Here is a 24776-nt window from a genome sequence, read left to right as displayed (position 1 = left end):
CTATGGCCTCTATTTGGTTGCCCGTTGCTGTTCTTAGATACCATTGAGTTGATTTTGACTCATAGCGAGCCCACGTGACAGAGTAGAATTGTCCTATGCGGTTTTCCAAGCTGTAATCTTTGCGGGAGCACATCGCCAGGTCTTTCTCCTGTGGAGTTGCTGGGTGGGTTCGATGCTAACCTTTCAGTTAGCAGCCTAGCGCTTAACTGTTGGGCCACCAGGGCTCTTTATTTGGATTTCTACTACCTCCAAATCCTCATCCACTTTTCCGTATCTCAACTACGGTAATGCTGTCTGTCCTTCTAGCTGTCAAGGGTAAAAACCTGGGAGTCATTCTTGACACTCTGTTTCTCTCACCATTCACATCAAACTGTCAGCAAATCCTACTGGACTTGCCTTTATAATGTCCCCGGAGTCTGGCTATTTCTCCTACTTCTGCTGCCATCACCCTGATTCACCATCTCTCACCTAGACGCTGTAATAGCCGCCTAACTCCTCTCCCTGCTTCTGCCCTTGAACTTGTCAGGATCTTCTCAACTCAGCAGCCAGAGTGAGCCTGTTAAAGCCCAGGGCAGACCCAGTGACTCCTCTTCCAGTTTACAGGAAATACATGATATAGAGGAACAAGTTCAACGGCACCATGAAGAAATTACCAGACAAATACAGAAAGCGGGGCAACCTACTAATTAAGGCCGCAACTATTCAAAAAAGGCAATGAATGTAATGTGGGGGGGAAAAAGAAATGTTGGGGGACTATTCTAGATTAAAACAGTACAGAGTTATAACAACCATGTAATACAATGTATGAAGTTGCTTGGATATTGAATAAGTTTTATAGCTGAAAAAGACTTTTTTTGGGAAATTTGAATATGGAATGGATATTAGGTGATGTTATGAAGTTATTTTTACTTCTCTTAGCTTTGCTTAGGTTTGATAATGGTATTGTGATCTTTAGGAGAATGTCCTTCTTAAGAGAGAGGTACTGCTGAGGTACTTAGGACTAAGGTGTGAGGATGCCTGCAATTTCATTTTAATTTACTCATTTTAGAAAGCGTGTGTGTGTGTGTGTGTGTGTGTGTTTGGAGAGAGAGCAAGCACAAATGTGGCAAAATATTAAAAATTGTTGAATCTAGGTAAAGGGTATACAGGTATATTATTCTCTCATCTTTTGTATTTTTGAAATTTTTCAAAATGAAAAGAAGAAAATTCACGTCAATTAACTTTAAAAACACACTACTACACTGATGTTTTTGATGGATTATTTTAGGAACATTTTATTTGCATCCTGTCTCAATAATAAATTCAATTTTAATAGAAAATGGCAGCCACTACCAGGATGAGGAAAACTAAACTTGCTGTCCAGTCCTGGCTCCATAGCCCACTAGCTAGTGACCGCAGCCAACCCACTTGACCCTGGAGGCTTGGTTTCCTCATTTGCATAATGGAAATAATGTCTTGCCCACTCACATAAACAACCATAAGGCAAGCATTCAACCCAAAGTAATATATAGCTGGAGCCCTTTTTCTTCTCCTGAAGAGCAAAAAAACCTACAAAAAAGAGGAAAATTTGACCCCAGGTGTTCATGGGAAGATTACCTTTTAGACCACAAAGTCCACACATGGCCGCAAACACTGTAGATTCCATTTCAATATTCCTGACGCCGGCTTTATATGCTCTCTTCAAGAAATCTCACATTTTTTTCCTCTGGAGAAACAGCACAACGCTCCATCTAATCAACACTGGCCTGAAAGAGAATGGAGGACATTGGGTGACTTGATATCCATCCATGGGGGCAGTGGTGTTGCTGACAGGCCTGCTCCCCAGGGAGGTCAAAACAGCAATCTAACTCTTCCTGTCAGAGGATGGTGGAGCAAGGCTGTGCCGGTACAGTAGCCTTGTGTGGAGGGAGGTGTCTGTGGCACTGAGAGCCCCAGCTCTGGAGCAAGTGACCACAGAGTGGCTATGCAGCCAGCGCTGACCCAGCGGCATTGTGGCCTAGGGGGTCACTGAGGGCTCTGCCCTTTGAGGACAGTCTCAGGTTGCTTCAGTGACTAGGAGGTATTGCCTAGGGTCAGGTGCTGGGGGAGAAGAAGGGGCTTCAAACCTCAGTGATGCTCATAAGCTACTCGAGCATAAGGAAAGTGGTTTGAACACTGCAGCTTTCCATATGCCCATCGTGACATAGTAGCCATAGACAATCAGTCCGTCCACCTGGGTCCCTTCCACACACCTCGCAGGACTCATGCCACCCCTTTGCGATAGCTTTTCCATTTCCAGGCTGTCCTCAATGTTCATTTATCACTTAATTTCACTTGTATCTACTAATAGAGACAGAAGAAGGCAGAGAAAAGCCTGGGCTATTATTCCTCCTCCACCTGCATACACCCAGGAACATACCTTTTCTCCACTCCCCACTCCCAAGAAAGACTCAGATTGAAGTAGGTGGGCTAATAGCATTCTGTTACCCTCCATGAATTTCAGTTTTCTTTTTGTTGCCCTTCCTGCTATTTTTCTCCCTTTATCTCTTTCATGCAATTTCTACTCTGACTGTCTGCTTCTCCTAATTCCCTTCTCCTTGTGGTTGCCTGCCAACACCTCTCACGCAAGTGTTGTTTAAGCTAAATCAAACTCAGATGTCCCAGAAGCCATGCAGGTAATGTCAATGAGCGCCTGGGAAATTAGAAGGTCGGCTCGGTCTGAAGGGGGCAGCCTCCTCTCCCCTCCAGCAGATACACCTCCAGGTGTGGACTGGGGCCTGCCAGGGTTGCCACGCATATTTTATATTTTTATGCTGTGTTATGTTATTTCAAGAAGCCAAAAACCTGGATTCTCATATGAAATCTCCAGAAAGTATAAGTGTTGGCTAAATAATTCACAATTAAAAAAACAACAACAAGTGTGTAGTCCAAAGAAAACATGTCTAAGGTTGACTCCAACAGCCCGCCATTGGCAAGATCTGCTTAAATCCATGGTGACCTTCCAGATGACTGGGCCGTGGGGCAGTGACCTAGGGCAGTGGGTCTCAACCTTATTAGACCAACAGCCCTCCTATTTTATAACAATTACGGGGTGATACCACCTTTACTAACCTGAAGTAAAATTCATAGACAATTTCACCTATCTACATACGTAATTTTTAAAATTCAGTATAATGCCCTAATTTTGATCCAAAGGGAAAATAAAAGAAAGTAACTTATAATAAAATTATGTGTATTTTGATATAGAAATACTCAAACAACTACAATGAAAACACAAGATTTTCAGAATGCACTTCAAGGTGGTACCAAGTTGGTACCTCGAAGGCATGCTACCAACTATGTTTAGATTCTTTCTTCCAAAATGCGCAGGGTCTGTCCTTGGGATTTTTCTCCTCTGGTCCCTTACCCCTTGTAGCAAGAGCTGCAACTTGGCAGTCACCTTTAATTTGTCTCTAAATTTGATCTGAAGATCCTTTAGTCCTGGCCAAGAGGCAGAAGAATCATTCCAAGACCACCCCATCCCTTCGGGCATTCCTCCCCCCAATGCTTCCCCCATTTCCTGGTCCCCACTCTTTCCTGGGCACCAGATCCCTTTTGGGGTACCTTGAATGGCAGAAACATAGAATTAGCATTTTTCCTTTCTCTTAAAGTCACTGATTTAAAATAAATGCATAAACAGAGATAGACTTTGCTACCGTCACTAACTGGATTTTAGTATTCAGTTTGTTCTTGGAGGATTAAACCCAGTCTCGATATAAATTCATTATGGATGTTTCTCTGCTGCTTATTAGATCCTTATGTTCCTATGCTTTAATAAGTAAAAAAGACTGTTGCAGTTCCTTTTTAAATCCCCAACAATTAATTTTTCTAAAGTGGAGTTTTTAATATAAGCTATGCATTTGAATAACAAACACTTGATGGCAATGTTCTGTTGCTTTCACAGTTTATAAATTATTCTCACCTTCATAAAAATCATAGGTACACATGGTATGTCCAATGAGGGTTGGAAAGAAGGGGATTTCTTTGCTACAGTTGAATAGCTCCTCAGCCAGGTCCTTGTCAAGTTCAGTACTTCGGGTGATGATGTTGTCCAAGATTACCTGTTCAAACCGAGGCTTAAAGAAGGAGTCTACAGCTGTGTCCATTATGACAACAGATCCTGACACAATCCCTGCAGTGTGGGAATAAACAAAGTGATTACAGAAGCATGCTGCATAGAGTTTACTTTTGAAACATAGTATTTAATATATTCTGCCAACAATAATTAATGCTGGTTGCTAATGATTCTTCTTATTTTCATCTTAAAATTATTTTCTTTTCCAAGTGCAATTAAACAGTAACATTCTGAACAGGAGTTTACATTTGCTGTCTTTCCAGATTCACATTTACTATGTGATGGGGTTTAGATTTCAAGACAAACATGACTCTTGGACATGCAAATTAGTACTGGCCTTGAGACCCAAATTTGAATAAATTAGGTCAGGAATAAATTAGATGAGCCTGCCAGCAAGTAGCCTTCATAAAGTGCTGTGACTACTTGATATTTAATCTTCTCTGCAACTCCTTGATTACTGTAATTTTTTTGCATCTCTATCCTCTCTTCCTCCTGATTCTCATCACATCCATTCCCTCTCTCCCTGCCCCTCCCTGACATTATGCAAATTAGGCCTCTTGGCTGACCTTCCATTGCTACAAAATCTGGCTTGCTCATGGACTCAGGCTTATCTGAGCAACCTTTTTCTACCAGCTGTTTTTCTTCCTGCCTGGACTGCTCTCTTCTCCTCTGCAACCCCCTTTCATCTGACTAATACCAATTCATTCTTCAGGGGTCAGCTTAAGTCACTTCCTTAAACAGGGCTAAACCCATAGAGGGAAACCAAAGGAAAATTAAGAAGTAACACAGATGGTTACATTAAATTTCTCCAGGCCCGTCTTTTGACCCAACTTTTGACCCATTCTGATTTCTGTTTAGAGCCTGGATAAGGGGTATGTCTTAATAGTGTCCTAGATTCTCTCCCTCCTCACCCTCTTCGCATTTCTTGTAATTACCCATTTGTTTATCTATTTCCCTGGTAGACTATAAGCTCTATAAAGGCATGAAATGAACAATGTCTGTTCATTGCTCTCTCCCCAGGTCTAGCACTGTGCCTATCACATTCTAAGTACTCAGTAAAATTTTACTGAATGAGTGAATGCTTCCATAAAGATGCCAGAGAGCAGAGGTCTACAAACTATGGCCCATGGGCCAAATCCAGCTCACTACCAATCTTTGTAAATAAAGATTTATTGGAACACAGCCACACCCATTCATTTACATATTGTCTATGGCTCCTTCACATTACAATGGGAGAATTGAGAGATTACAATAGAAACCACATGGTCTGCAAAGCCTAAAATGTTTACTATCTGGCATTTTACAGAAAAAGTTTGTTAACCGCTTATATAAAGCATAGCCATATCCTTCTGGGTGGTATAAATTTCAATACTGATCAAAGTAAAGTTAATTACAGAACACTCTAGAAGATCCATCTAGAAACCCAAAGTGACCTCTGATGATAGAGCCTTGATGGGTCAGACTTCAAATAAGTCAAAAAGTGGATCCTTAAATTGTTAGCAATGTCCTGAGAATAGGAAAATGATTGACAAAGAAGTTAAAAAGGTGTGTATCAAAAATGGTAATATTCACATGTCATCTTAATATGTAGATGCATTAGAGAATTTATGTCATAGTTAAAGTCTTTCAAAGGCCAAAATATTATTTAACCAAGTACTTTATCCTCATCAAGTTGTGTTGGTTCATCTAACAAGTGGGAATGTCAGCAAAGAAAAAAGCTGTACCTCCTTCATCCTCAGATGCAGTGCTATTTAACACAAAACAAACACATCTTATTGATAAGCTAAGAGTTATTAATGAAGACAAAACTTCAAAACAAGGGTGTCCACACAAACACAGTGGTTTAATTTTCACCATTCATAAGACTTCACTGTGATACAGGTAGTACCTGTGTGCTGTATGTATCATGGTGCCATGGAACAAAAGACCTGGAATCCAAGGCCATGGGCTATAGATGGTCACTGAGTGCCCTGTCCATGCTGGACCCTCACTAATATCAAGTGGCAGCCACAGCGGTGAGGATGATACACTGCATGGGTGTGGGCTATAGAGACAGATCTTTGTAGCCCACAACCCAAGAATTAAAAGCAACCTTAGGAACAATGTTATCCATTTAATCCCCCAATGCATTGTTCCCTACTATGATTATCTGGAGTACTATTGCATAAAATGCAGTCTAGATAAATGCCTGATCTAATACTGATTGCTAAGATTTTCCTACTTTTTCTGGATATCCACAGATGTCCTTCTTTCTCCCATCTGTGAGGGCCTTGGCGAGACTTTATTCCTGTGCCACGGCTGTGGAAAGGCCATAATCTTCTTGGCCATGTCTGATTCTAGTGAAGCCTGACTCAATCATCCATGGCTCTGTGATTTTGGTTCAAGCCACTTTGCTTCTCTGGTTCTTTGAGGGTTTCTGAGTTCCCTTCTTGCTCCAAAAATGTGTAATTCTAAGACTTCTTCTCTTTCAAAATTTCAGCCTTTTTAAAAAATCTCATTAATTCTTCACTCTGTTGAACAAACCTTTCTGGTTATAATGTCCTGTCTGCATTGTACTTGATGATGTGGTAGAATCACACCCTAACAAGATCTGTTCCTTTAGAAAAGACTAAAGAAAGATAAAAACTTAAAACACGAACAAAAAAACTGAGGTAAACCTTAGCCCAGTGTGGCTGCAGAAGCAAAGTCCCTTTACTGACTGACCAACCAAGGAAGATGCGAGGAGGGCAGGCTCTGGGAAAACTTTAGGAAGTGTCTTCTGGCCCTTGCCTAAAAGCCCAGCCTGGTCTCTTTCTGATATTTATAAGGAAAAGACCCAACTGAGAAAAGTGATGTAGTCACTTGTTTGAGCTAAAAGCAACATTTTCCTAAGAACTATGCAGTCTGCTAATTTTGCTGATAAACAATTAAAATCTTTTTTTACATGAAAGCACTTATTTCTGTCACTTATAAAATTCCTAAGCCTCAAAATTTATTCCAACTCTCAAATTTACTCTTACCTCCTGTTATTGATTGAATTGTGTCCCCCCAAAATATGGGTTGTAAATCCTAACCTCTATGCCTGTGGGGAAGCCCTGGTAGCACAGTGGTTAAGAGCTCAGCTGCTAACCAAAACGTTGGCAGTTTGAATCTACCTGCCACTCCCTGGAAACTCTATGGGGCAGTTCTACCCTATCCTATAGGGTTGCTGAGTCAGAGGCAACTCAACGGCAATAGGTTTTGGTTCTGTTTTTTATGCCTGTGGTCATAATCCCATTTGGAAATGGGTTGTCTTTGTTATGTTAATGCGGTAAAATTAGTGTAGGGTGTGTTTTGAGTCAATCTCTTACAAAATATAAAAGGAACAGATTAAGAAAGCAGAGATGGGGAAGCTAGATGCCAAGCCACATGGAGATCTCCCAGGAACCAGGAAACAGTAGTTGAAGAGACAAGGACCTTCCCCGAGAGCTGACAGAGAGAGAAAGTCTTCCCCTAGAGCTGATGCCCTGAATTTGAATTTCTAGCCTCCTAAACTATGAGAAAATAAATTTCTGTTTGTTAAAGCCATCCACTTGTGGTATTTGTTACAGCAGCACTAGATAACTAAGCCACCTCCAAAACATATTTTCTAACATTTTTCCTACCTATGAATGCCTAAGAGGGCAGTGGTAGTTCTGTGGTAGAATTTTTACCTTCTATGAGGGAGAGCTGGGTTTGATTCCCGGCCAATGCCCCTCAAGCACAGCCACCACTCGTCTGTCAGTGAAGACTTGCATATCGCTACAATGCTGAAAAGGTTTCAGGGGAGCTTCCAGACTAAGACAGACTAGGAAGAAACGTCTGGCAATCTACTTCTGAAAATCAGCCAGTGGAAACCCTATGGATCACAATGATTCAATTCTGTCGTGCATGGGGTCACCACGAGTCAGGGGCCAACTGGATGGTAGCTAGCAACAACATGAATACCTAAGACCATCTGGGCAATAAGCAGTAGCTCTTCTCCCTCCAGGTTTCCCTGGAGAAAAAAGAAAAGGAAAGGTAATATGGATAGAGTTCCTTATGAGTATGTTGGTGGATTTTGGCAGCTACAGTATATGCTAGAATCACTTGGTTTTAATGATAGAAATCAATCCATCTCACCTATTCCCCCTGATGTACCAATTCGGATAACGGTAACATCACAGCACCGAGCATGGTGAAGTAATTTGATGAGTTCATGAAGCATAATAGAAATAGAGGGGACACCCATTCCATGCTGTGGAGAGAAAAGGGAAAGTCATTATACATCTCACAAACTGATACACGCACAGGACATATTTTCTTCCTTCATTACAAGTTAACAGACTTCAGATACATTTACATAATCATTAAGACTTTGCCAATGCTGAGGGAAACGTAAGTCATCTCTAACTGACGGCTACATGACATGCTGATAGATGTGTCCATCTGTGAGGCTTAGAGAGATGCATCTTTCTGCCAGTTGACTTCAGCCCTTATCATCAAGAGCAGAAAGCGAGGATGGCATAGTGTTCAGGTGTGTCAGGGCAGTGCCGTTTCTCGTCTCTCCACTGGGCTCTTTAGGGTGATGCTTTGAAAAAAGGGCTTTTTGCAAGATTGACTTAATCTTGAGGAAATTTAGGCTTGACTGCCATGTCTCTAATTAGTCCTTTCCCACCATACTAAATGAAACAGTAAATCCATTTCACTGCTCTCATTTGTCCTTGCTCACTTGCTGTTAATTCTGTGTGAGCCCTGAAAGGTACTAGGGTAGAGATATGGGTTATATACACACCTAACATCTTGGAGCTTATTCTGAATGTGTAGACGAAGTTAGGTTGCTATAGATCATGACCATAACCCTGGTTTTCCTCAGCATTTAGAACAGTAGAATCCATGTCACCACAACAGAGGTGAACACAGGCTAGAGGATTTAGTACTTAGAGGCGTAATGAAGGTATGGCAGGTAGGATGGGCCTTGAGAAGAAGAGCTAATGAGCAGTTTCTGTTGGCCACTGCAGTTTCTATTGCCAGCTGTGATAGATCATTCAGCAACTTAAAACTAATTGCTATAGGCACTATTTTCTGTAGATAGGCCCCTGGTAACTCCTGATTGGTTGTACGGTGTTCTAATAACTCTCCAGAAAGATCCTACGTGCTGGAAAATTATAGTAGCCATTACTCTCCCATTAACAAATCTGGAAAACAACAGAGACGTAATCATGATGCTTTCACCTGAGTTCCCTTCCTCTCACTATAAAAATAGTAAACTATGGAAATCTGAAATCTCTGGGTTCCCTGTTTTGGTTCCCATTGACTACGCCCTGCCTTCCTAGTGCACTGTAATCCTCCTGGTGTCAGGAATCAAACTTACATCTTTGTGGGTTCAAGATAAACATGTCTGGGGCTTTGGCACCGGCTCTGCCACTAATGATTAAACTCTTTGAGTCTCGTTTTCCTCAATTGTAAATTAAAAGGATGAATTATTATTTGATAGATTAGGTTCTTTCTAAATCAGACATTTGTTAGGTTTAGGATTATCACTCATTATGCACCTTGGTGATAAAATGACAAATGGGTTTGTGTATTTCTATGTCTACTAAAGTCAGCCCCTCTTCTCTCTCACACACACACACACACACACACAAACAACTCGATAGCTACTAGAGATGAAGAATTTTCAAAGGAGCCCCCATTGGAAATCCTCTGCCTGCCTAGTAATGCCACTTTCTAATTAGCTAATTTTTTATCATTAACCTATAAATAAGGCAACCAGATGCAAAGTTTGATATACTAAATAAAGAAAAAGATAATCACAAAATCAAAATAAGTTTTGATATTATTTAAGTAGGTGTTCCTGGCTGACCGCTGGGTGCGATACATATTTCAGCTCTTTTTCACTTACAGAACAGCAAGATCAGTCTGTGGCTGTTTTTACATCTTACTCTGAAGTTTTACTGCTTGTTTATGGTAGCTTCACATTTTTATAAACCTTTTTTTTGTCCTTACTCATTTAGACTGCACACAAAAGAACAAATAATTGCAGTATAACAGTCAAGCAAAAGTCAGTAAGAGAACATCTTCCAAGACCAGAGGATATACAGCTTCCTTCTAATGTAGATATTCTATAATAGTTCACTGAATGGACAAATGAATAAAGGGAAGAATTTTCCCATTTGAGCCAAAAGCAGGCTTCAGGCATTCTTGGCATACAAGGGAGATGAGCTTAGCTGTCTCGTTGGCATGGCATAATTTTTCCTTCCTTACCCCAACCTTCCAGCCATGATCTCCATCCCTCCATGACCAGGTACTGGAGAGTGATGGATGGATGGTGATCATTCGCTGGCATAGGAGCCACTCATAACTCAGCTCCTTAGAATGGCCACGCCTCTGCAGTAGACTCTTCCCCAGTCCCCTGACATTCCTAAGCAGGGAATTCCTGCCCCTTCTGAGAGTTGCAGTGTCCAGATATGTGAGGAGCTTAGAGCTGTTGCTTAGAAATACAGCTCTGTGCTGAGAGACAAGCTCAGAAAGAAAATTGGGTACACACACATATACACCTTCCAAAGTGTATCCACCCTGAGTCCGCTTGGAAAATGGTCTGCATGTTCCCTGAAATTGCAAATAATTCCACTCCCATTTTGCCTTAGGGCACTGTGTGTGTCCAGAGCTGTTAACATACATATTCTAAATGCAGGACAGCAATTCACAAGGGCTCCCTGCAAATGCATTAGCAGTTTTTCAGTGAGCTTATTATAATGTTAAACTGCACCACTTTGGCAATGCTGAAAATTGGCTCCTGTATGCTAAAAGCTCAATACTTCCCAAGTTGGTTAAGGTGTAGAAGAAAGAAAACTGCTGGTGAGTTAATCAGTTACAAACGAAAGACAGTGGTGGTGTACTTTGAGGGTTTTTTCCTGACTGGAATAGCTAAGTGGTAACTAATGAACTAGAGTGACACGGAATGTGCTATGTTCTGCCCTAGGACTTTTCCCAGTAATGAATGTCATACCTGGGCACTTAGTTTAACTGGCTAATAATGCATAGCAAGAGGGAAAAAAGAACTCCTATATGAAGAAATCTGCACTTTTTATTTACCTTGCCGATGACTTATTGAAATGCAACCATTAAGTACTTACGCTGATGGAGAGCACAGGACCAGTTTAGTACATGCAGTATCTGTCCGTCCCAGCACAGATGTCTTTTATTTCTTCTTCACCTTCCTCATATCCAAGCTCCTTGCACATAAATAGTGCAAATGCTTTCATTCTGTTAGGGCTCCCGCCGACACAGACAAACTGTTAATAAAAACAAACAATGGCCTTCCATAGTAATTGGGACAAGAACCAAGGTCAGCTTTCAACCTGAATGTTTTTATTTTATTTTCCAGTGATTTTCATAATAGTGTGTGTGTATGTTGTGGGTCATGTTCATGAATTAGTTAATTTTCATCATCAACCTATAAATAAGGCAACCAGGTGCAAAGTTTGATATACTAAATTAGCCAGTAAAGGAAAAAAAACACAAAATCGAAAGAAGTTTTGAAATTACTTAAGCAGGTGTTGCCTGGTGTTTTTATTCACAGTGAACATCAACCAGCATTTCAAGTTGACATAGACAGCCCACAGTTGAGCATTAGCTGGATATTTACTTAATATCTAAGTACTGAAGGCATGAAATGTAAGTAACATGTGACCAAAAGGAGAGCTACTACTTTTAGACGTTTTCTGATTCCACATCCCCAACTGTAAGTTTTTACTGTAAAATGTACTATATTAATTGAAAGCTTTAATGGAATTCTGCCAAGACCTAACTTTTCATCCAAAAGAAAGCCTCATGGAACAAGTCTTATCATTATAGATTGTAAATCCCACCACCATACTTCACCAATTGCAAAGATTTTAGTTTTTTCACATTTCAACATCTTGGAAACTGGATAGGTGTTAACAGCCAAGGGCAACTTAAATCTAATGAAATGTGGTAGTAAAAATGTCTGGTCATTGCTTGGGCAACAGCCTGTTAGGGGTGCATCAGCCCCAGGGATGAGAGAGGTGAACGCTGAGGGAGGACCAGAGTGGTCTCATGGTGGCATGAATGAACTGCCGGCCGGCGAGCACTGGGGTCAGCAGTGAAGAAGATGAGTGACAGCAGACAGTCAGCGACTCAGGAGGACAGCACAATCCACAGAAGGGCATCGGGCAGAAAGTCACTCGAGACTCTCAGGCAAGTGGTGAGGTGCACAGAGTCTGAAGAACCTTCAAAACAGAGAGGTAAGGGAATGTAGTGGCTAAGTGCCTGCCCTTTGAGGTGAGGTAAACCTGGCTTGGATCCCAGCCCCACTGCTGACTAAGGAACTTGCTCAACGTCATGCATCTAATAGCTACGTGCCTCGCGTCATCATCTCCGAAACAGGAAAAACGCAGTACCCCTCATGGAATTTTGTAAGGATGAAGTGGGATTGCATATGGCAAAGAACTTTGCATAAAGCCAGACACATTCTAAGTGTTCAAATAATAGTAACTGTATATGATGTAGCAATTTCCTGGCCCTGCTTTTGAACTTGTTTATTGTTGCTGTGGTGTAGAATTTAGTACAAATGAAACTGGTTCATGTCCTAGTGTAAGGCAAAGGCAGTTGGTGGTGCCTGACTGATGTGGTAGCATTGGACAGAGGATCCGAAGGAGGGCCTGACCTGGCACAGTCCCTTGCAAGGACAAAAAAATATGTGTCTAAGGAAATATCTAAGTAAGATTGTAGAGTAGGAGCTTCCATTCACAAATGAATAAATAATATAACTATCAGGTGGTCTGATTACATGATGCATTCTGTTTCCATTTAGCAATAATTCCCTTGCCACATTCATTCTCAATTATAGGACATAATTATCCTTTTATCCAGACGCTCTGCTTCTCTTCCACCCTCATTATTGACTTTTCTGTGCCTTCTTAGGAGTTTCTCGGTTGGAGCCTAAGGTTGGTAGGACACTGCAGCGGAGGTCAGTCATGAAGGCTGAGGAGCAAAGAGGATCAGACCATGATTTAAGGTGGGTTTCTAAAAATTATTATTGATTATTTATAGACATTTCCTCCATTGACATAGATAGTTTGAGATTTGGCCCAAGATCTAAGTACACGGAAGTTTTTTTTTTCTTCAATGTACAGTAGTTTGAAAATAACCTCATTGTGTGGTGCCAGTGAATGTAAATTACAACTATTCAGATTGACCATAAAACTGAAACAGATGTTAGAATAGCTTGTGGTTTGAATTCTTCTTTGAAGTATAGATATTGCTGTAATCAACAGGAATTTCTGAATGTTTCTGGAGACATAGAGATGATATGTACAGACAGAGCAGCTTAATTCTTAAAGTCTTATTCCTAAATCAGACTTACTAAATATCACCTCTAGACATGATTTTCAGTCTGGCCATCTTAATGAAAAGTAAAACATAGCTGAAGACAACCAACCAACATGGGCTTTAAGTGTCACTTACTGCCATTCATGCCCCAAACAAACTTATCATTTGTCCTACTTTCATCAAAGGAGGCAGAAATGCATTGGGAAAGAGTCAGAGGCGTTACAAAAAATGTTAAGGACTTAGCCCAGTGACTTCCAGAACAAACTCACTCTCAAATATCCCCGGTGTCTTAAAAGAGTTAATTTAGGCATTTTGTGTTAATTTGGCCCTACTGTAGTTCACTGTATTTTGCATGTGGACAAAGGTATATAAAGACTTTTTAAAATGTGTATTACATTTTTATGTAATTACATCCTACTTATAAAGTAATGATTTCCCATATTATTTGAAATGTCTTGGGAAAGATTGGAGACTGTCAGTGATCTTGTAAAAGATACCAAAATATAGTGCTGTCTTAAAAAAAATAGTAATAATAAAGAAATAGCCATTACTTTTTCATCAGAGACACTTAAGGTTTTATCCCAGCTCTTTCCTTTACCAGCTGCGTTGTGGCTATTACATGTAGATAGATAAATATATATTATATATGCTTATAACACTACATCTAGCAGTGATCTTGTAAAAGAGATACATATATTGGACATTAAGTTTGAATAGATCACCTCTAAGGATCATCCACCATATTTTCCAATTGCTAGATTCATTCCAGGGAGTATGGCAGAGACTGATAGCTGTTCAACCAAAACTGCTTCCCTTTCTTTCTGGGCATACAACTCAACTTTCAGCCTCCTTTCTAGTTAGATGAGGCCATATGCCTGAGTTTCAGCCAGTAGAATATGAATAGAAGTGCTAGGTGCCACTTGCAGTCTAGCCTGTAGAAATCTCCCATTAGTGATCCTACATATCCTCTTTCCTGTCTACTAGATAGATGTTGACATCCACGGAAACTTTGAGAGCCACTCATTGAACGTGGCAGAGCAAGAAGATGGAAGGAGTCCGGGTCTCTGAATCACCACTTGGAGGAGAGCCATCCATTGATCAAGAACATCTGCTTTCTAATTTATGAGTGAGAAATAAATTTACACTGTATTAAGCCACTGAGATTTTGGGGTAGCATCTAGCAAAACCTTTAAAAATATAATAAGAGGAAATAGGAGTGATTGTCAGACTCTTTAAGGTTTAAACCTTATACACTACATCTATGTTTGAGCCTCAATTTCTTCATCTGGAGAAGAAACTGGAGATTATAACTAACTACCTGAATTGATATGGTGATTGAATGATATTCCACACATTTGTGCCTAGTACAGAGCCTCATACACAGAAAGCACTCTATAAAATGGTAGAAGAGATAGACAGATGGAAAGATAGATACTTAGATTGTAGATAATAGATCACATTTTGTCTCAAAAACATATTCCAAGTCTTTTTAATTCATTGATTAGATGTGTGCCTTTGTTTATTAATTATGATGTGTCTTTCAAAGAATCAGTCATCCCAGATAAGGGTCCTGGGAAAATCACTGTGAGGCATGAATCCCAATCCTAAAATTTGAATTCAGGTAAAATCTGACTAATGAATACCAACGACAGCCCTGATCAATGACTCTCAAAGCGTAAATATCAGAAATATCAGTAGGGAGAGAGGTTACATTGAGAAGATGAAGCCAAAGAAGGAAAGAGGCCCCAAAAAGGCAAGAAGCAGCAGTCTGGAGGGCAGTGAGGAAAGGGATGGGTCATGCTGCTGCCAGGACATCAGCCCACGCCCTCAGACTTAGTTCCCTAGGAGAGAGGCAGAGGAAAGAGGCAATTTAGTATCTACTGTTAATGACATTCCTAACTAAATTTCTTCTCTTTCTTTCCCTCCATCTCTCCCTCCTTTCTTTCTTCCTTTTTTGTCTCCTCTTCTTCTAGCTAACCTCTTCTTCCTCCTCCTCCCCTTTCTTCAACCCTGTACCCACAATTTATGGACAATTCTGAGTTACTATGACTCTAAGAGTTCATCCAGAGCAGTGGATAAGAACATGGAGATTGGACTTGGAAGAACTGGGTCCACCTCTGTATGATGTAACTCTAACCCCTTTTGATCTCTCTGAATTCAATCTATTTGTTTCATAGAGGAAATTAATGTCTGCCTAATCCATCTAAAAGAGCTAATGCGAAGATTTAGCGAGATGGTAGATGTGAAAAAAAAATTTTTTTTTTTTTAAGATGTGAATAAGTCTGATGAAAACTGTACAATTTTCCATTGGTGGGATTATAAATAGGCATAGGCCCTTTTAAAAACAAAAGTTCTTTAAAATATTCATTTCCTGTGACTATTTCTGTGAATCATCCTAAGCAAATAGGCCTAAATGTGAAAAATTATTCATGTAATAATGTACAAAGATATTTGAATGCTGCTTACAATGGAAAATAACATAAAAGTCAGCACTAGACTATGTATGTAATGCATGGTAGAACCATTTGACACCCACAAATAATGTGTTTCAAAGAAAATGTAATAATACGGGAAAATGCTCATGACATAAAGAAGAGTGAAAAATGTAGTATATGAAGTCATATAATTACAATTATTTTTAAATCTAGCCATTAAAAAGGATTGGAAGAAAAAATGATTGATGGTGTTTATGTTTAGGTGGTAGGACTATAGAGTACATTTTTCAAAACCTTGCTCTTTTTTATATTTTCCCAATTTTGAATGATGAACATGAACTAGTTTATAATTTAAAAATGTATTTAAAATAAAATAAATAACACTAAGTACAATTTTCCTAGCAATATTACATAAACATGAAATATTAGATAATGGTTATTTTTCAAGAAGGGGAATAATACAATAGTGTTGCCTTGTTGAGAGTTATTTTATTATTTAATAAAATGAGGATTAGTGAGGTTTTGCTATAAATTTAGATGTTAAATAACGAACTGAACAAAAATATAATGAATTCGAAATATCTCGGAACACCTAGGAATATTGTCAGTATTATCGTATTTCTCTCCAGAGTGGCCAAATAATCATGCGTGTGTTATTAGATTTGGTTAGGGAATCTTTCTGTCTTGTTGGGGTGAAAATGATTGTTCCTGATGTCCACATTATAAATTGTTTCATAGAATAAGTGTGGCTCCAGTTCCTGTTGGGAGCTCAGACATTTCTCCAGCCAAAGATACAGAGTTTATGTTGGTGAAGTAAGAAGAATAATCAGCAGAGGAAACTCAATCATTTTTCCCTAAGTTAGAAATACTTTTACCTTTACATCCCCAAACATTGCTGGTAGATTGTGTGTTTTTGTTCCTAAATCCAAGTGATAGAGAATATCTTCATCCATAGAATCCAGGTAAGGATTTTTAACATGAACAAACCTTCTTCTGGAAAAAATTTCAGAAAATGTAAAGGAATTTGGAGAGAAAGCACATAAAAGAGAAAGTATATTAGTCTACACCTATAACTGCCTCTAGCCCAAATACTGGTCACTAAGCCTCCTCTAGGATTAAATGATTTTGTGGTATAACAATGATGACAATAATAGCTAACATTTGCTGTGCACATACTATGTGCCAAGCATAGCGCTAAGCATGAAAATTGTACAATAGCATGAAAACTGCATACAATGAATAGAATACTTCATTTAATCCCATAACCATTCTATTAGGTAAATAATATTAATATTTCAGTTAACAAACGAAGAAGCTGAGGCTTACAGAAGTTAAAAAACTTGTCTAAGATTATACAACTAGTAAATTACAGAACAGTCATTTCCAGGGATAGATTAACCAGTAAGCAAGGTACACACGGACTTAATTATGTTTACTTACTGTCATGGATTGAATTATGTTCCCCCAAAAATGTGTGTATCAATTTGGCTGGGCCATGATTCCTGGTATAGTGTGATTTCCCATGTGTGGTAAATCCTGCCTCTATGATGTTAATGAGGGAGGATGGGCGGCAGTTGTGTTAGTGAGGCAGGACTCAATGTACAAGACTGGATTATGTCCTGAGGCAATCTCCTGAAATATGAAAGACAGAAGTGAGCAGTGAGACAGGGGACCTCATACCATCAAGGAAGCAATGCCAGGAGCAGAGCGCATCCTTTGGACTGGGGTCCCTGTGCCAAGAAGCTCCTATTCGGGGGGAACACTGATGAGAAGGCCAAGAGGGAGAGAAAGCCTTCCCCTGGAGCTGACACCCTGAATTTGGACTTTTAGCCTACTTTACTATAAGGAAATAAACTTCTCTTTGTTAAAACCATCCACTTGTGGTATTTCTGTTATAGCAGCACTAGATGCTAAGACACTGACTAATCTGTAGTGCACAATTTCACATGGGTTTCACCATGTCTTTGATGTGGTGAAAAACAGGTGAAATTGTGCACTACAGATTAGTAAGTAAGCACAAGTAACCTACGTGTACCTTGCCTATTGGGTATTCTGTTCCTGGTCATTTCTATCCAGTCCTGTCTGACCCTAATGGTTATCTCCATTTGCATGGGAGCCTCTGGAACATAAGCTACTGGGCTCCGGAATCAGATGCCTTGGTTTCCAGTACCAGCTCAACTAAATACACATAAACACACTAGTTGTAAGACCTTAGGTAAGTTATTTGACTCCTTTGTTCTTCAGTTTACTCGTCTGTAAAATGGGTATAGTAAAAATGATAACTGCTTTGCAGGACTGATGTGAGTTCTGAATGAGATAATGTTTGTAACACACCTGATGTTCAATGGACATTATTACAACTCCCAATATTGGAAACCTGGAAGGTGTAGCTTTAGTGAGACCAACCAGAAAAAGTAGGGTGTGGCACAGAATGCTATGTGTTCACCAAAGCCCAATTCCTTTTCCTCCTGGGCACAGTGCTAGACTACCTGTCCCAGTTTTCTCTCACCGTAAGGTGAGGTCATATGACTGAATTCTGGATAATGGAATGTGGGTAGAAGTGACGTATCTACTTCTAAGCCTGGCCCCTAAAAAACAATATCTCACTCAAACCTGATTCTTGCTCTCTTTTTGCTTGTCTGTTGGTCAAATGCAGGAGATGGTGGGGTCACTAGATGAAATGCCCTGGGTTCCTGAATGTCTGCTTGGAGTGGACACACGCTTCACTCCATCAACCTTTGGAAAACTGAGCAAAAAATAAACCTTTATTGGACCAAGCCACCGATATTTTTAAATAGTGTTAGCCTACCCTGACCAATACAGATGGTTGGTACTTGGAAATGGTTTTTGTCCCGTTAGAAGATTTAAGGGAGAATTAAGTGTAGCAGGATGATGAGATGGAAGCAGGGAGCTGAGTAGGAACCTGGAGGTGACAGACTGGATGCGGGTATAGTACAAAAAAAAAAAAAAAAAAAAACCCGTTACTTTCAAGTCGATTCCAAGAGGACAATGAAAGACTGAACGGGTCCAGAGTTCTGGAGAAACAGGGCTTAGAGCTTATCAAAGAAATACTCAGCAAAAAGCATGAAGAACAAGAAGTGAACCTAAAAAGTTTAGAGAAAGGGGTAGTGATAACGTAAAAGACTTGATTTTAGTAAATATATGAAACCATAATAATGCAAAACTGTCCCGCAAATGAAACAAAAATACCATCGATTTCCTGCTCGAAAACATTTAGGGTAACAGATTCTTAATTAGTTAATGAGTCATTCCTGGTTTCTGAAAGAAAGCATTCTATGACAATAATACAAGGAGTCCTGGTGGCACAATGGTTAAGCACTCGGCTGCTAACTGAAAGATTGGCGGTTCGAATCCATCCAGAGGCTCTGCTGGAGAAAGTCCTAGCGATCTGTTTCGTAAAGATTACAGCTTACAAAACCCTATGGCGAGTTCTACTCTGTTATATGGGGGCCACTATGAGTTGAAATTGACTTGATGGCGCTTAACAACAACACCATGGTGATACTGCACTTTACTACTTCAAAACAAGCCTCCAAGTCTCGAAGAAAAGGACACCTCCCTTCTCTTGTAAGAGGCAATAAATAGGGTATTTACCCATACTTCCTTGTTAAACAGCATCAGCATCACCTGGAAGCTTGTCAGAACTGCAAACTCTCAGACCCCACCGCCAACCTACTGAATTGGAATGTGCATTTTAACAAACTCTTGCGTGACTCACATGTACTTTGAAGTTTGAAAAGCACTGCCATCCACTGTCTCTTCCAACTCCTGTAACATTTTCTGTCTCACTCTGACAAAACTGCTTTCATGATCCAGGGATTTTCCTATGGATTCCCAACTCAATCTAAGAATCATTACTCCAGAAAAGAGTCTCCTTCATCTATTCTGATAGTTCTAAATTCTAACTACATAGCAGAATCACCTGGGGTGCTTTAAAAATACTGATACCTTGGCCCTAGTCCTAGAAAGGGGCACTAGTGGCACAGTGGTTAAAGCACTCAGCTGCTAACTGAAAGGTCAGTGATTTGAACCCACCAGCTGCTCTGTGAAAGAAAGATGAGGCAGTCTGCTCCCATAAAGATTTACAGCCTTGGAAACCCTATGGGACAGTTTACTCCATCTCACAGGGCCACTATGAGTCGGAATTGACTTGACAGCAGTAGTTTTGACTCCTAGAAATTCTGATTCAGTTGGTCAAGGTGACCTTGGCCTTAGTGTTTTTTTTTTAATAGTTTTTTTTTATTGTTGTAATTAAATGAGGCTTACATTTCAAGTTAGTCTCCCATACAGAATTTTTTTTTTTAACATACATTGTTATGAGACCCCCAACCGCTCACCCCATTCTGCGACAGCACACTCCTCCCCTCTGCGCCTAATTCCCCATGAACATTCAACCAGCTCCTAACTCTCTCTGCCTTCCCCTCTCACCTCTGGACAGAAGCCGCCCCTTTGGTCTCTTATATCTACTTGTCTAAGAAGCACATTCTTCACAAGTATCACTTTATGTCCCACAGTCCAGTCCAATCCCTGTTTGAACAGTTGGCCTCAGAAATTGTTTTAGTTCTGGAGTGATGGAGAGACCAGGAGCCATGCTTTCCGGGGCATCTCCAGTCTTAGTCAGACCATTAAGTCTGTCTTCTTACTAGAATTTGAGTTCTGCATCCCATCGTTCTACTGCTCCATCAGGGACCCTCTGTTGTGTTCCCTGTCAGGACATTCATTGGTGGTAGCCAGGCACCATCTAGTTCTTCTGGTCTTGGGCTGATGAAGTCTCTGGTTTATGTGGCCCATTCTGTCTCTTGGGCCAATACTTTCCTTGTGTCTTTGGTGTTCTTCGTTCTCCTTTACTCCAAGTGGTTGGGACCTGGGCCTTAGTGTTTTTAAAATCATCAATCTACTCCATCTTTCCTAGCTTCAAGAAGAAATTCTCAAACCAGTGCAGTCTATCAACTATGTTCTATTGTATTGGTTATAGTGACACAGCATGGCTGGTGTTAAATACTGGCAATCAAAGAAAAATACTGGCTGAAAAATTCTTTCCATTTTACCATTATCTCCATCTTCATATTTTTTTTTTCTTTTTTCTCTCTCCTTACCTTCCCTGAAAAAATGAACACAGTTGGAAGCTACCTCTACTTGGGATAGGTAAGTGGAGCTTTTTTTGAAAGGCTGACATGATGGAGGCGCTAAGCAAGACATTTCATGCAACTCTCAGCAAATCGGGGAACTTAGAAAAATTCCTTAAGCCTCATAAAGATTAATGCTGTATTATGTTCTGTGAACCTGGGGCAGAATTGGAGCTAAATTTGCAGGCAGCTTCTGCAGATTTATGTCTACCCCTGAGTTGAATGACATACACAGTATTTTAGAAGTGAATTCTATGTGAAGTCTATCGCAAAGCATATGAAATCCCTTCACAATGTGCTACAAGACAGTTAAATCTCCCTTAGGCACTGGGAAACCCCTTTAATTATTTCTCAGCTATAGCCCATGGTCCTAGAATTAAAGGCTGAACTCCTTAGTGAATTTCAAGCTGAACTTTGAATTTGTTCACTCATTGGTTGGTATGGTGTTTCTGATTTCCTTTGCCTCACTTTCTTAGATGACCCCAAACCCAAGAACCAAAAAATGAAAATGTCACTGGGAAGAAAATTTGCATTGTTTTTCTTCTGTTTTTGTATTATGAGCTGTGTTCCAACTATATAACCTCTAAACTTAAGAAATTTACATATCCATAGAAGTTCATATTCTGAGCTCTTAATATAAAGTCCAAGGATCATGCATGTGATCTAAACAAATTCAAAATTCAAAATTACTCACCCAACATATGTATTCCTGTCAGAGCGCATTGATTTATTGGATGCAGGTAAAATCGAAGCCATACCTTCTATTAAAAGCGGATAGTCACTCTTAAATTGATAGAAGGAAAGAAAAATATTATGATGTGCTGTTAAATCATAGGCCTAATCATAATAGCTCAGCTCCAAGTTAGAATGATATCCTCCTTTAAAACTTATGTTTTCTTCAGAAATTACTAATGGAATTTTCCCTTATCATTCTAAACTCCCTTATCAACTCAAAAATATCCTCCCTTCTCCACAGACATGACCTTTTATACTACAGTCCAGCTCTCAGAGCCGCTCTTCCCCAGAAGATAAGCTCCCTTAGAAGGTGTGGCATCCTATCTCTTTGGCCAGGTTGGTTAGCATGTTAACTGTTGACCAGAACACCTTTCCCTCACATCTGGCCTTTGTCCCAGCATGTGTCTGGTGTAGCACACAGGCTTATTTGCTTTGAAGCAGCTGTGTATGGATGCAAGCCCTCTGTTGGTTTCTACAACAACTCTACCCGGTTGTCTAAAAAATGTGTCCAGTACACATGAGAATTTTCAGTTCCCAAACATTTCATTCCCCACCCCCATCCTACCCTCTGCCAACTTATTTTCATTTCTTTGTGATCACAAGTAAGAAACACATCCAAAGTCAGGACCTCAGAACACCCCTTCATCTGAACTTTGCCCATCCAAGTTCACACAGAAGGTCTAAAAATTAAACCGTACTTGTTTCCTGGAGCTTCTTCATTTAGCTAAACCTTAAAGCTGCCTGTAAAATCCACTGAATCAGCTTTCTGGGGGTCAACCCAGGTAGAATGTAAAATGCAGCCTAATATTTTCAGAAAACACAATGTCTCTGTTAAGAAATCCATGAATTCAAACAGAACAACCAGAATGGAAATAATGAGAATGTTCACACATTGTGAAGAATGTAACCAATGTCACTGAACAATTTGAGTAGAAATTGTTGAATGAGAACCTAAATTGCTGTGTAAATTTTCACAGAAAATGCAATAAAGTATTATTTCAAAAAAAAAAGAAAAAGAAACCCTTGAGTTCACTGCTTTTGCTGCTTTCATCACATTGAACTTTTGGGAGGGAAAATCCAGGAGACTTTGGTAGAATTTCATCTTGTTTCTGTTTTGCCTCAGCTCCCATGGAAGACAACTGAAGTTCTACACTGGTGAGAGCTTTAGGGACATTACTCTCCTGGCTTCCATGCCATCATACCCTAAGATGTTCATAAATGTCCAAACAACTGCAGATACAAGGCATTTCATAGTGTACATAGATTCCCCCTCAAGAGTGTGCAGAATAGTCAAGGATCAAAAGTTCATATATTTCTTGGGGTCTTTGTTAGAAGGTGTTCTTGTTCCTGGTGATAGTCAGTCTTCACAGTCTCCTTAAATTCCATGCTGGCCCTTATCAGTCCATCTTGGCCAACCACCAAAGTCTAAAGGCTGGGAAGAAAAGAGAATAGAGAACTCTATGTTGAGGAATCCGTGTAATAGCCTAAAGCTTGTTACTGCCACCACCAAATAGATGTTTGTAACTCTGCCTGAGATTTCCACAAATCCACAGGGAACTTTGTCTTGGAGAAGGTAATGACAGCTATGAAGCAAAACAATCCCGAACATGAGTGTCACCTTTGTAGCTTGAGACAGTAGTTCCTGTTTGGAGTTATAATAATACCTATGTCTTTTATCTCAAGACTCACCTCAAGTTGGTCTAGCTCCTATTCTTTCCCGGCAACCGCTGACCATATTAATCCACTTTCTACCTCTGAGATCTTCACACTTTGATTTGGTATTCGGTGTAGTCTCTCTCGATTTATTTTTAGGACATAATATGGAGGACCACCGAATTCCAATCTGGCATTTGCCTTTGGTTCTGACAGGTGGAAGTGTTAGCTAATTAGATAAGTGTTAGGTAATTAATTACTCCAGTGAATTAATTAGACAAATTAACATCTCTGCTTCCAGTGCAGAGTTTGGCAGCCAATGATCTCAATCACTAACGGTGCACCTAACACCAGCTAAGATTTGTGGACCCTATGTAACAACTTCCCCAGACATTAAGGCAAATGGTCATCATTTGGGGAAACTGCAGAATCATCTAGTAAAACCTATGAAATTGAGTACTAATAAGCATCTTCTGGGCAGTCTTAAATTATTCTCCCAGTTTAGATCCTACTCTTAGAGTAGGTTGTTTCTCGATAATATTTATTTGATCGACTGTATTGCAAACGGCCAGTCGCCTGAATGGTCACGGAAAAGGTTTTGTTTATTAGAAACAAACTCCAGCCCAGTCCTTGGGCATTTTGCGAATGAAGGCTATGTGCCAGGCAGAGCCTGTGACTCAGCACAGCTGTGTGATCAATCCGTGGGGCCCTCAGTCAGCCCCGCCAAGTCCCTGTTCCACAGTGTCTGCCCTGAGGCAAACACTTCTCTTCTCAGCGTCTCCCTCCACAGTGACAGCATTTTAATTTTCTCACTCCCACAGCAACTTTCTATCTGGCTTAATTTTGCCACCAACCCTGTAGAGCTGAAGAAGGCAAATCAGAGCCCTGGAGTCTAACTGGCTGGTATCTCGAAGTCTCCCCAGTTGGCACGTTTTCTGCTGAATTGGTGAGACTTACCCATGCAGACTTGGTACCAGAACCACCCCCTAAGCACACACTGTGCTCCTGTCACTCTGGGGAGGGGCGTAGCTAGGAATCTGGGGCTCCCAGAACCTTGCTGGAAGGACCTGGGCATCTTTCCATGTGCCAGCCACTGTGCTAAATCCTGAGGACACGAGGAACAGAACTTACACTCTTGTGGAGAAGAGAGAGGAGTGGTAAAGAATATGGCAGGTGCTATGAAAGCTCAGAGGAGAGGCACTGGGCCTAGGCTGAGGACACCGGAGGCTGCCAGGTTGAGTCTTGAGAAAGGGAGTGGCCCAAAAAAACATTGCTAAGGGTGGGGGCGAGAGGAGTATGAGAAGCTGTGCTCCTGGCCCAGGGAAGAGTATGTAAAATGCAGAGATAAAATGGCACATTTAGGGAACTGTTAGTAGCCCT

The 24776-nt window shown here is 40.4% G+C and overlaps 1 protein-coding gene across 1 annotated transcript in view; it reads right to left on the bottom strand.

Moving 5' to 3' along the window:
• Positions 1-21764, bottom strand: part of UPP2 (uridine phosphorylase 2) — a 29573-nt gene extending 7809 nt beyond the window's left edge. The window contains 7 exon segments of the mRNA XM_004375436.1: positions 1597-1690; positions 1693-1745; positions 3941-4150; positions 8213-8327; positions 11209-11367; positions 16737-16854; positions 21703-21764. Coding sequence (XP_004375493.1) covers positions 1597-1690; positions 1693-1745; positions 3941-4150; positions 8213-8327; positions 11209-11367; positions 16737-16854; positions 21703-21764 — 811 coding nt within the window.
• Positions 21765-24776: the final 3012 nt, after the last annotated feature.

This window comes from Trichechus manatus, unplaced genomic scaffold, assembly GCF_000243295.1.
Source record: "Trichechus manatus latirostris isolate Lorelei unplaced genomic scaffold, TriManLat1.0 scaffold00036, whole genome shotgun sequence".
Taxonomy (NCBI): Eukaryota; Metazoa; Chordata; class Mammalia; order Sirenia; family Trichechidae; genus Trichechus; species Trichechus manatus.
Note: the sequence above shows the minus strand (reverse complement) of the source record. Positions and strands in the feature narration are given on the sequence as shown.